The sequence below is a fragment of the Chenopodium album genome, chromosome 9 (assembly GCF_948465745.1).
Source record: "Chenopodium album chromosome 9, dcCheAlbu1.1, whole genome shotgun sequence".
NCBI lineage: Eukaryota > Viridiplantae > Streptophyta > Magnoliopsida > Caryophyllales > Amaranthaceae > Chenopodium > Chenopodium album.
In genome coordinates this window covers 2,638,462-2,651,181 of record NC_137842.1, presented here as the reverse complement: position 1 = coordinate 2,651,181, position 12,720 = coordinate 2,638,462, and the positions used below count along the sequence as shown (strand labels likewise).

The following is a 12,720-nucleotide window of genomic DNA, read 5'->3' as shown; positions in this document are numbered from 1 at the left end:
ATGGGTAATGCTATATGCAGCCCAAAGAGGTGCATATAAGCATTTAATATACTTCCTTTTTAGTGTTAAGTTGGGAATTTATAAACACGACCAATAAATTGGTGTAATAAATGTTTATTTATTGTCAATTCTTTCTATTTTTAGCTTCTTATACATATACCGCCCATATCTTTTTTTCTATTATAATTTATTCTTTTCATTATTTTGATTTATTATGTATTATTTATAGTATTAGTATTAGGATTGCAACATCTCGAAGGTTGATAGGAACAGGTTATAATCTCCAGCTATGGGGCCCACCAGTTAGAACGTCCATCCTAAAATTATGAAGATTCTAGCCAGAAAACTTGGTAAGACAGTACTACTCAAACTTTTTATGTATTTGTAGTAGTTTTTTCAAAAAAAAAAAGTTTTAAATAGTAGTTCTTCTCAAAATTAGTTATTTATGTGGTAGTTTTTTGCAAAATTTCCTTAATTGAATGAGCAAATAACCCCAGATGTACAGTTCACTCGGCTTTACATAATAGGTTCTTTGACCGCACAGAAAACGTGCGGTTAAGATTAATCTAATTTGCTCGGTAAATTATTAGATTAGTGTTTTAAAATTGTATAAAGATGTTTTCAAATAAAAAAAAAAATGTATCCATAGTAATATATAAAGTGAAAGGGGGTTTTGGGTGATAAATTTCACTTTCCCAAAATACCCCTTTCATCTTTTATAATTTCCAAAAGAAAACTACCATAATTTAAAAAATACAACTACCATTTTTAAAACAAAAAAAAAAAAAAAAAAAAAACTACCATCCTTTAATTTATTTTATTTTTAATTTTTTTTAAGGGAAATCATATTTTGCATAAACATTATAGTGTACTCATATCTTACCTTTTAACCTCTATGATTTCATCAATTTATAAACCCATTAATATTTTTTTTATTAGAATAAGGTAGATAATATTTTAGGGGGAAAAAAAAGAATCGAGTCGTGCATATTAATTTCTAATGTTGCACACGCAATTTGCGTGTGTCTCATAGCTTGTAAATATTAAAACGCGGGTAAATGAATTGCAAACGACTACACTAATCACATTCAGTTTTTGATAATCACGTCCATTAAAAAGGCGGGAAAAAGAAGAAGTGAGAGAAAGTATCGCATTCTTCAAGGTTTCAACAAAGAACAACAATGGCGAACTCCAGAACACCGATAATCCAAATCCCAGAAGAAGAAGAAGACGTAGAATTCCTATGTCAACTCGATGCAGCAGAAGCTCAAGCCCTCTTACTCTCCACCTACTCCAAACGCCGCCGCATCGCCGTCGATACAACACCGAAATCGGAAAATCCGAAACCATTATTCGGTGAAGTAATCGAAGAAGAAGGAGCTTACACTGCTGCTCTCAAAGGAAGCAAGAGTCTCACATGGCAGAAACACCAGCAGATTAGCCGAACTACTCAGTCGACTGTTACAACCACCGTAGGCGGCGTCGGAGGTGGCGTAGGCGGCGGAGGAGGAGGAGGTGGTGGTGCTTGTTTTAAGTGTGGAGTGGAAGGTCACTGGGCTAGGGATTGTCCTCAAACGACGTCGTTTGGGGTGAATATTGGGTCTGTTGCTCCGTCGTCAATGGCGGTGGTGGGGGTTGAGAAGGCGTGTCCTTGTGGGATGGGGAGTTGCTTGGTTCTTACTGCTAATACGGAGCGTAATCGCGGTCGGAAGTTCTTTCGTTGCCCTAATCGTCAGGTTTGTGAGTTTATTTTCTAATTAGGGATTTTGTAATTGAAATTGTTGTTTTATAATATTTGTGATTTGTGTTTTTATAATTTTATCAAGTTTAATTTGATGTAAAAATGAGGTTGTGGTAGTGAAAATTGATTTGTTTAAGAATATATGGCTGTTTATTAAGTTATTTCATTTGATCAATTTGGTATTTGGATGTGAATTGCAATAGACCGTTTTCGGAATTTAGTTAGCTTAATTCTGTATTTGTGTTGATGTACTGGTTGTTTGGATGACTTAATGTGTTTTGATTGGTAATAAGACTAATTGTTTTTAAAATGTGGATTGTGAAAGCAATGAATTGTTTGCTAATGAAGAAATATGGTGTTTTAATGCTAATGAATTATGAATGACATTTTGTTAATAGTCTTCTTCTCATTTGTGGTTGTTACTCGGACCTCTTTTTGGCTAGCGCATGATGTGATTGTTTGTATTGCACTATTGCTTATATATGTAGTAACTATGGTGTTTTTAGAGAAGAAAAACTGTATTTTAAAGCTGTACTAATGATGATTGAATCAATGCTGACTTGATGTGATTCACGGCATAGTCAACAAGAATGTTAGGGAGCTTGCAGCTTTTATATTGTCCTGAATTTGAATGTAAAATCAACTGTGAATTTGCTATTGCTACAAGGCCCTATATGATCCAATCTTTAGGGAAAGAAGAGACTCTAAAGACAAATTTACGTAACTAGGAGTTTGAGAAATTTGGGCTCTGGTTGTTTTGCAAGCTGCAAATTTCTTTGGAAGATTGGTTTTGGTACATCTTACTTTTCTTGATTTGTATGCACTGTTATGTGGAATTGTCTTGGTTACTATGCATAATTATGTGGAATATAGTCCATATCTTGTCTTTGGAGTAGGAGCTTTCCTTTTCTTGTATGCTACTGAGTACTGAGTATCGGTTCCCTTCCTAACCCTTTTATAGACTTTCTGATGCAAACTTGTCGTGCTGAGAAGAGATACCTATTTAACCATTACACAGGGTGCATTGTGGAGTGAACCTACGTCAGTGGGTGAATATTTTGAGTTTACTGCTTTACACCTTCTAATAACTATTGGTTCTTTTTTCCTATATGAGACTATAATAATGTTGGGATGCTAACTTTTAGGTTCTTTTTTGCAGGAGAATGGTGGCTGTGGGTTTTTTGAGTGGTGTGATGAAACATCTGAAAAAATTGCTTCTCCTGAAGGTAGGAAAGGTTTTACATTTTGTGGCCGTTGTTGCTCTTGAACTTCATATATTTCCTTACAGTAATTCTACTGTTTTTGTATCAGCAGATAAGGCTTGGAAGAATGGAGGGCAGCAGCAATTCTACCAGCGCCCTACTAACCAGCCGAACCAGGTACTTTTAAGCTATGATAATGTCTGTATACGTTAGATTAATGACTTCCAGTCATACAGCTATGTCTTTTACCTTTTTTTTTTTTATTCGTATGATATTTTTCTAGTGCCTTTTGCAATCTCGATTTGGTTGCTCAGATGTACTTCTGGTTAACTACCTACCTTGTTTTCCTTTTCATTTTCTAGAATTAATTCTTTCTTTTGAAGTAATGTAGTAGTTAAAACTCTATTTGATCATTTCTAAGTTGACAATAACAATGGATCCTCTACAAACAAAATGTTTTATGTGTGGAGTATTAAAGTGTGTATCATTCTAGCACTTGAATGCTAAATATCTGTGGACTTACCCTAAATATCTGTGGATTCTGCTCAGGAAACTAGATTATATATTTAGCCTTCATGAACTTTATTTTGCTGGACATTATTTGGGGATTTCCTTCATTTCAGGAATTGGATTTGTGTGAAATACAGTTTGTAATTTTGTCCTTCTGCTTGGTTTTAAAGCTGCATATTTTTGGTTCTGGACAAAGGAAAAATATGGTTTGATGGATGTCCTGTTGTGCTCTGGACTCCGGTATGGAAGGGGGGTTGCTAATTGTGTTCGGTGCCATTCCACGGAATTTTCATCTTCTGGCAATTTTTTTGAGTATTAGGACTTTAATTATTGTATACTGTGTAAAATAAAACTTCTGACTTGGTTTTCAAGTTTATTAATTTGGTCAGTCAAAAATATTTTCACAGGCAGCTTCTGGGTTTACAAGATCATGGAACGACTTTGATAGAGGAACTGCTCCAAACACCAGCTATGGTCAGAAGTTCGAAGCCACCGACAACAAAAGCTATGGCGTGAAAAGTGGTTCGTCCTGCTTTAAATGTGGCCAGGAAGGGCACTGGGCAAAAGATTGCCCTACTACTACATCCAACGTAGCTGCTGGTGCAATAGGAAACCAGAAGTTCGAAGCCACTGACAACAGAAGCTATGGCATGAAAAGTGGTTCGTCCTGCTTTAAATGCAGCCAGGAAGGGCACTGGGCAAAAGATTGCCCTACAACTACATCAAATGTAGCTGCTGGTGCGATAGGAAACCAATCATCTGGTACTTGTTACAAGTGTGGCCAGGCTGGACATTGGGCAAGGGATTGCTCCCAGTCCCAGGGCCAGTCTACTAAGCTCCGCAGTTGGTGAAATCTTGTTATGTGTTAAACCTTTTTTTGTTCTCGCTTACCAACATCTGTTTCTGGTTGTTTTGATTGTGTATAGGGCTTGTTATGGTGTTTGTTGGCAATTGTTGCCAATGCTGATATACATGCGACTATTTTACTACTAGAACTGGTGTTGTAAACTCATACATGTGGATTGTGATGCCTACCTTTAGCAGTTCATATTTCTTACAGCAGTGATGAATTATGCTATGAAATCTTCGCCACTCATTCATGCTCAGATAGCATAATGGAAGTAAAATTCAGTCGCTGTCTTAAACAAAAGCAAAGCATATCATCTCCTTATGAGTTACAGCAGTCAGGGAAAGCCGCACTTGCCTAGTGGCTTTACTGGCTCATGTTTTTTTATTTTTTTGGACAACAGAACTGGCTTATGTTATGTTAGCTTTTATTTATTACTCCTGTTCCAGAGTTTGAATAAGATATATATTTTTTTTTTACATAAGCAATGTATACAGAGATTGACCTGAGGGCACCTCCTCCTCGAGCAAGGTCGCACAAGTAACAAAGGGTCAAAGAATAGCAACAGAAGAGTATCAAGTAATTGGCACACAGATAGATATTGACAAAAGATCAGCAGTTAGGTAAAGCATCGAAACTAAAAAGTAGATGAGTTCATACAGTTAGGAATTACATGTTACAGTTTGACACCAATTAACCGACTACACTAGAAAATGTTCTTTCAAAATTAAGACCTATACCAACTACCAAAGGCCAGGTAAGTGTAGTTGATGCATATCATGCAGTTTCGACATGCTGCAAAGACTTGGCATCTGCAAAAGTGGATACAATCAATCATTAGATAATAATCACATACAAGAAATATATCTTAGTTTCACCAGTCACAATGCTCCACTAAGTTTGAGTCGACCACTAAGCTAGAGCATTATTGGTGACATGGTGGAACAAATTCTACTGCAGAAAGCAAAACAAATTTACCTCCCCTTTTCTACTCTCTATGGTTTTCTGTTGGCACCTTCAATGTAACCAGCTGAGATATAGCCTCTTCAAGTAGTTCATTGATCTTGCTTTTCTTGGCCTTTAGGGTTAAAAAAAGTGAGTGAGTAACCTGAACACAAATGCAAATCTGCAATCAAATAACTTGCATGCAACATACCTTCAGGGAAGGGACCAACGCAAAAGCCTCTTCAGCATTCTCAGGGCAAGTATTGGCAATGACACATATCTGCAATAAGAGGACTTATCTTTAGTGATATCAACATTTTCAATTACCAATTCACCAAGTTTGTGACTAACCTCTCCATCAGAAACTCCGTACTTCTTGAGAGTCCTGCTTGATGAGTTAAAAGGCTTAACAATTGAGAGTTGTTACATTACAATACAATAAATTGATGAAAGACTTGTAAAAGGAGACCCGAGAGCCTTTCTGACAGCCTTGGGATTAGAATATCGTCCTCCAGCTTTGGCATATACTAATCCCTTGTCAAATGAACTGATGAAAGACTTGTTAGAGGTTATGTAATATCCACTAATCTTGACAGAGACATTTGAGAAGCCAAAATGCCAAATATAGCCCCTCACCCACCCCCTCTCCACTCTAAGCAACTCTAAGACCATATATGAAACATGAATTCTTACACAGGAAGTTTGACAGTTGGATCACGAGAGAGAAAAATCATTTGCTCCTGGATTCCTTGTAAGATGTCAGCTGCCTCACAATCCATCACACATTTGGAGTTCTTCGGAAGCTCTACAGGCAAACAAATAGGAGAAATATGCAAACCATTATCAATAATGTAAATTGACATACAAATAAGTTACATATTTAATACTAATAATAATATTAAAAAGAAAAAAGTTCCCCTAATCCAAATGGATACAATTCTTCTGATCACAGAAACTTAAAACAAGCTATTCCCCTGAAACCATGGAACCATATCTCACTTACTAGATTACTTTTCATGGGATAAGTGGAAGTGAGCAGCAACAATTTAATTAACATGAAGATATCAATGAAGTAGCTGCAAAGAAATAATCTAAAGCATACACACTAACAATCTGACAAATCATACAACTGAAAAAAAATTCCTACAATATTAATTAGGCGCTGTTCGGTTAAAGGATTTCTAGAAGGGAAAGGGAATTGATGAAGTCCTTTAACTTCGAGTGTTGGTTTTCTTTTCTTTGCCTCCTTCCCTCGAATAACTTTTTACTGTAATATATGCATCTGTGTTATTCTTTGCCTCCTTCCCCCTCTAATAAATTTTCCTTTCACTTTCCTCGAATATAAGCTTACCCTCCAAGGGTTTTGTGTTCCCCCAAATCAAAGTTTGGAGCTTGCATACGATATTTCAATCCTTTGAAAGCCCAAGAGAAATTTCCGCTGCTCACATCGCTCATTTTGAAGCGGCAGTTAGTCTTAAAATAAAGCCTGAGTAGATGATATTAGTAGGCGACAGATAAGGTCCCAACAGTGGGACATTTCACTTTCAAAAGTGAGATTGAATCTCTCTCTCAACTACTTCCCTAAGATGGAAAAAAAAAAAATTTATTGGTAAAAGTTGTACTATTACCCTTATTTATTTAAAGCCCATGGCCCACATATTATACTCCTAACACTCTCTCAACCTTATTTTAAGTGTATTAAAGCATATGAGACCCACTTTTCCTAAATACCATGAAAAAGTGTGTGTTGCAAGTATAAAAAAACGGAGAAAGTAGGTATTTAAGACTTCAACTTGGAGCTCCTTTCATTGAAAAGTTCCAAAAGAAGGTTGATAAGATTAAAACCTAAGTTTCTTTCTAATATATCCACTCCTCCCATTTACTCAATGTCTTTATTTCACCATCAACATTAGTATCCAAATAAGTTGGAACATATCAAGATCAAGGAGTGTTGAGTATTTATTTTATCTAGATAGATACTACCAAATATAGTGTTTAATTTTATGGTAAGCTTAATAATAGAAAGTCACTTAAGAATACCATTTTAGCATTAAGAATGGTGTGGTGAGCAATTTTTAAAAATTTGTTTGCAGCTGTTAACAGGGTAACCTCCATTAAAGTGATGGTACATAAAGTGGTATCACGGAATCGCTGCAGATTAATGTATAATATCCTTTTCTAGACCACTCAATGACTAGGAGTCTAGGACAAGGTCACAATGCCTTCTTATTTCATTTTCTAAGAATATAATTCAATAAAATGGCAGTGTACTTGCTCTTGATAAATTCTGCAACGTACTCTACAGAGATCATAACCTTAAATTATCTTACGAGGACAGCTGGAGGTCCAAGGCTCCTCCCAAAGCAATAAAGCATTTTTCTTTTCCTGTAAGCCAGCCAGGGGAAGATCTTTACAACAGATGAACTCAACCAATTAGCATTCCCAACACATGTAGCTACGGCAAATTTAATTTATGATTCTGTGACTGCTTTTTATTGTTGGCCAAATTTCCAAGGCCCCTTACTTATCACTGTTAAAGAGGATATGACCCAACAAAGTGAAAGACATTCAGCTAGAGGTATAAGAAAAAGTGGGTAGCAGATATGTACAAGGTACTCCCTCTGACTATTTGGTGGTGATCATGAAAGATTGTTGTAACATAGCAGCCTAGAAACACCTAATTTTGTGAGAGACCAGGAAGTCTAGTAATAGTATGCACTTAAACTCTTAAAGATTACTTCTAACTTCTAGACCAAGAAGCTTAAGAATAGTATGCACTTAAACTCTTAAAGAGCAAAGGGTAAATAATTTAATTATTTGTTGAGCACCATATTAAAAGTGTCAAACAGAAATTACAAACCTGACTGAACATTAAGTTCATACTTAGCCGGTTCTTTTCGAGCAGAGCCCTTCCCTCCTTTCAAAGGTTCACCCTTTCCTCCAGATTTTGACGAAAAGTTTGCAGGGGACTCTAGATAATGCCAAGAAATTGCCACCAAAAAAACAAATAATTACAAAAAAATTTCAACAAATAAATTCACTACTAAACATGCACATATGACATGTAATACAACTAGTGCATGTATATAGGCATTAGGCAGTATCAGCTTCATCGAAGAAAAATAAAAGCCAAAAATAGAAGATGACTCAGAGTCTCAGATATTTCCATCTATCAAGAAAGAACTACGTTACACACAAGGCAAAAGATTCAAACACTCTAACATAGCCAGCTAATGCTACAAAAGGATAAACTATGACTACTAACATATAAAAGCAGAGAGCTAAACTTCAAATATGACAAAAGGTACACATATCATCTTAAGCTGACGACAGAACCTAAAAAGAACTGACATTGAGGAAGAAAGTAAGGAAATTATTCATAGTGTAGATTAGCAGGAGAAGAGGATAGTACCTTCATCTTCGAACTGCACTTTCCTTCCCTTCTTTAATTTCGTGGAGTCATCATCCTTTCCTTTCAAGGGCACTGCACGAAAGAACATGTTAATGGCATCTTTTCTATCCACAACATGGAGGAGCATCCACAAAATGTTTTGATATGAAGTATCTTTAAAATATGCATAACATTATATTATGAGCACGAAACAATCTAACGTGCAACTTAAACGCATAACACATATATGCATGCTATGATCAGTAATCTCAGTGTGCATGGGCCTTGGTAGAGTCGTAGAGGTGGAACAACCATTACTCTTGCAGTAGGCTCTAGAGCTAAGGGGTAAAAGTTTGAGACAAATCAAATTGATATGCTGCAATGTAGGCATCATCTACATTCGACTGTTGCATGCTGAAATGACTTGAAAAGAAATACATCTATCATTCAACAAAAGCTATACTTCACGGCGTGCTTGTAGTGCTATACATATATCATCTATCATCTTAGATTACTACATGCCTTTACACGCCAAGACTCTAATGGTATGAAAGCAATCAACTTACATGTGTCAATTCATTCTTTCCAACTTCTATTAAGTCACAAATCAAATCATACCAATAATTTCAGATTATTAAAACCCAATCACTATAAAAAGATACAAAATTTAAGTTCCAATCACTAATTTGCCTCAACTTCCCTTATCTAAACTAGCATTGATGGTACAATTAGCAAACAAACATACCAAATTAAAATAGGAATACAAATTACACTGATGAAAAATTATAACCCTAAATAAAGTTGGCATTTTTATATAAATCATAGCAAATATTTTAATGGTTCTGAATTCCGAAACCCAGCAGCATAAAGAATTGCTTAAAACTAACGGCAATTTTGCATTTTTTTTTTCCATTGAGGGGAAAAAAGTTGAAAAATTGAATCCTAATTCAACGAAATGTGAAACCCTAAATTGGAATTGTCAAATTTATAAGAAGAAGAGAAAAAAAAAAAATAGGGAAGACGCAGAGGGAGTGAAAAAAGAGGAAAAACCTGCTCCTTTGCCAAGAGAAAACCCTTTTCCACCTTTCTCCGCCATTAGCGCTGCTGCTGAATATAGCTGAAGAGACGAGCTAAAAACACTTTTTTTTATTTTTTATTTTTTTTTTAAACGGCTAAAAACATGGGTATTTCCTAATGCTTGCAACACAATATTAGGAGAAAGTTGTTTTTTGTTAGAAGTTGTACTACTTCCCTAATTTTAATCTCATGCCCAATTAAATTATACTCTTAATCATCTCTCACTCTCGTTTTAAGTGTATTAAATTCCCATAAAAATATAGTAAAAATGTTTAAATTATATGAGCCCTATTTTTTCTTAAATACCGTGAAAAAATTAGTGTTGCAAATATAAAGAAACGGAAGAAATAATTGAACACAGATTGTAACACTTATTAAAACACGAGGAAGTATTTCTTTTTTTCATAATATTTTTTAAAAAAATAATAAAAAGCTACTCCCTCCGTGTTTTAATAAGTGTTTTTTTTTTTTTGGTAGAAATAGGAACTCCATTAGATAATTAAAACATAAAGTTTACGGTTTACATGGCAGAACCATGCCCTTAATACAACTAACACCACCATGATTAAGGTGGGTTCAAAAGTGGTGCACTAGCACCCAAATTAGTGTCTTGGTTACTGCTAGATAAAAGTTTGCTGCCAAAAGAAACACTACTGCTATTACAAATTTCCACTCCTGCTACAGGAGGGTTAATGATTACACAAATCTGGAGCAGAGTGCTAAAATTCCAATCTTGCCTACTTGAAGGTGTTAGACTCAGCATAGCTTGCTTGGCCACCACATCTGCTTCCCTGACTTGAGCTCTAGGGCCTTTGGATAGCTTTACCCTTGGTATCCGATCCTTCTTAACAGGTCCCTACAAAACAAGTAATGGTTCCCCATCTCATCAAAAGCAATGTTATGGCTGTTTATTCCTTTGATTGCTCTCTGACAATCAGAAATGATGGTGATATCATCCCACCCTTCTCTGACAATCCAATTAACAGCAGCAATAATGGCCATGGTTTCAGCCATAAGGGCAGAAGAAGCCCAAGTGGATGAGGCAATACCCTTGACCCACCTCTGATGCTGGTCTTTGCAAATGCAAGCAAAGCTTGCATAATTTCCCTGTTCTCTAAAAGAAGCATCAACTATTATGTAAAGACTAGAGTCCACATGGGTTATAACTTGAGGGTTAGCAACTATTATGGTGTTTTAATAAGTGTTACACTTCATTTTTTGGCAAAAAGCTACATAAAAATATTATATCTCTCTCCTCTCATGGTCCCCACCCAAACCTACTACTACTTTTTTTTATTACTTCGTATATCTTTCCTCTCACATTCATTACTTTTCAATAAACTATTGACCCCACTATCTTTCTTTTACAATTTTTATATACTCCAACTACCCCACCTACCTCTTATTTTATTTAACTCAATTAACTTGCCTAAAACTATGTGTCGGTCAAACTGTAACACTTAAAAAAATACGGAGAGAGTATAAGACATCTACCAATGAAATTTGAATCAACAAATATTTCAATATTCTTTATACAACTAAAAGTTAAAGCACGTATCGTAGCTAGCCATGTCTAGTAATGTCGATTGGGCGTTATGTTATAACTTTACTTGTGACTATTGTTAATTACTACCTCTGTTACATATTATTTACAACGATTTGACATAAAGTAGAGAAGAAAAATGTCTAATCGTTGCAAATAATATGTAACGGAGGTAGTAGTAAAAATATGGAGACAAATATTTTTAGAGGTATTAGATGTTCACACACTATTTTTTTAAAAAAACAACTAACATTAATGAGGACAAATATGTCAATAAATATTTTAGGGACATCTAACCGTCGCAACACTATTCATAAAAGCATGGTCATACTTTTTAAAAAGGGTTAATACATAAATAAACATTTCTAGGGGGTATAATTGTCTCAACACTATTCATAAGAGTTTATTCGTACTTTTAAAAAGATAGGGAAAAGATAGGGATTTAGAGACATAATCGTCTCAACACTATTCATAAAAGTGTGGTCATAGTTTTAAAAAAGGGGTAAATATGTAAATAAAATATTGTTAAGGGTATAATCGTCTTTAGTTCTTAACACTATTAATAAGACTTTACTGGTATTTTTAAAAATGTAGGTACTTAAGGACATATTCATCTCAACACTATTTCATAAAAGTGTGGTCATAGCTCTTAAAAAGGGGTAAATACATTAAAAAATATTTTTAGGGGTATAATCATCTCAACTCTAATCGTAAGAATTTACTCGTACTTTTAAAAAGGTAAGGGTAAAAGAATCTTATTACTAATACATTATACATATTTAATTTGTTAGGATTGCAAGCCCAACAAGAGGACTTAGAAGCGTTGAAGAATGTCAGGAGCAGGGTCGTTACCATTGTTGTAGATGACGATGATGATGTGGCACAATAAAAGGAACAATGTTTGTTGGTGCATGTGGATGGTAAGTTGAGTTTAAGGGAAGGTTTATATGGAAATAAACTAAACTATTATCAAATACTAATGAGATTTGTTTTGGGAAAGAATATGTTTTATCTTTTATTTATTTCTATATTTGTTTTCCTAGTCAAATGATGTTTTAATTAGGGTGAGTTTCCAAATCGCTCCATTACAAACATCCATTATAACAAATTGGATCGTTAGTTTTTGAGGCCAAAATCATAAACTCTCCAACATGTATAATATTTAAAGGGCAAAACTACAAACCTTCCAACTGTGTCTTTAATCATTGTCACGACCACAAATCCCAATACCTTTCACCGAACTTTGCCAAAATGAGAAATTCGTCTTTTCGGTAAATAGTTCTACTTTGTATTTGTTCCCAAAATCCTTCATGACTCAACCTAGCTCTTGCTACCAATATCGTAATGAATGTTTGCAATGGAGCGATTTGGAAGCTCACTAGAGCAATGTTTATGAGGAAATTTGGTTTCCTCTTATCAAACAAAGTATTATTTAATCAAGTTCCTACAAATAAGGTATTAACG

At 35.0% G+C, this 12,720-nt stretch overlaps 2 protein-coding genes across 2 annotated transcripts; one reads left to right on the top strand and one right to left on the bottom strand.

Moving 5' to 3' along the window:
* The first annotated feature begins 1,159 nt into the window (after window positions 1-1,159).
* Window positions 1,160-4,534, top strand: LOC145559376 (uncharacterized). Its single transcript, XM_081620799.1, has 4 exons — window positions 1,160-1,736; window positions 2,901-2,967; window positions 3,056-3,120; window positions 3,861-4,534. Exons 1-4 carry the CDS (start codon window positions 1,182-1,184, stop codon window positions 4,302-4,304), a joined length of 1,131 nt encoding a protein of 376 aa, XP_081476925.1. The 5' UTR covers window positions 1,160-1,181; the 3' UTR covers window positions 4,305-4,534.
* A 343-nt stretch (window positions 4,535-4,877) lies between these two features.
* LOC145559375 (DNA-directed RNA polymerases IV and V subunit 4-like) lies at window positions 4,878-9,845 on the bottom strand. The gene is made up of 9 exons (XM_081620798.1): window positions 9,687-9,845; window positions 8,658-8,729; window positions 8,106-8,216; window positions 5,939-6,050; window positions 5,715-5,792; window positions 5,597-5,630; window positions 5,457-5,525; window positions 5,279-5,378; window positions 4,878-5,112 (listed from the first exon to the last, which is right to left on the bottom strand). The coding sequence occupies exons 1-8, from the start codon at window positions 9,730-9,732 to the stop codon at window positions 5,289-5,291; spliced, it is 612 nt and encodes a 203-aa protein (XP_081476924.1). The 5' UTR covers window positions 9,733-9,845; the 3' UTR covers window positions 4,878-5,112; window positions 5,279-5,288.
* Window positions 9,846-12,720: the final 2,875 nt, after the last annotated feature.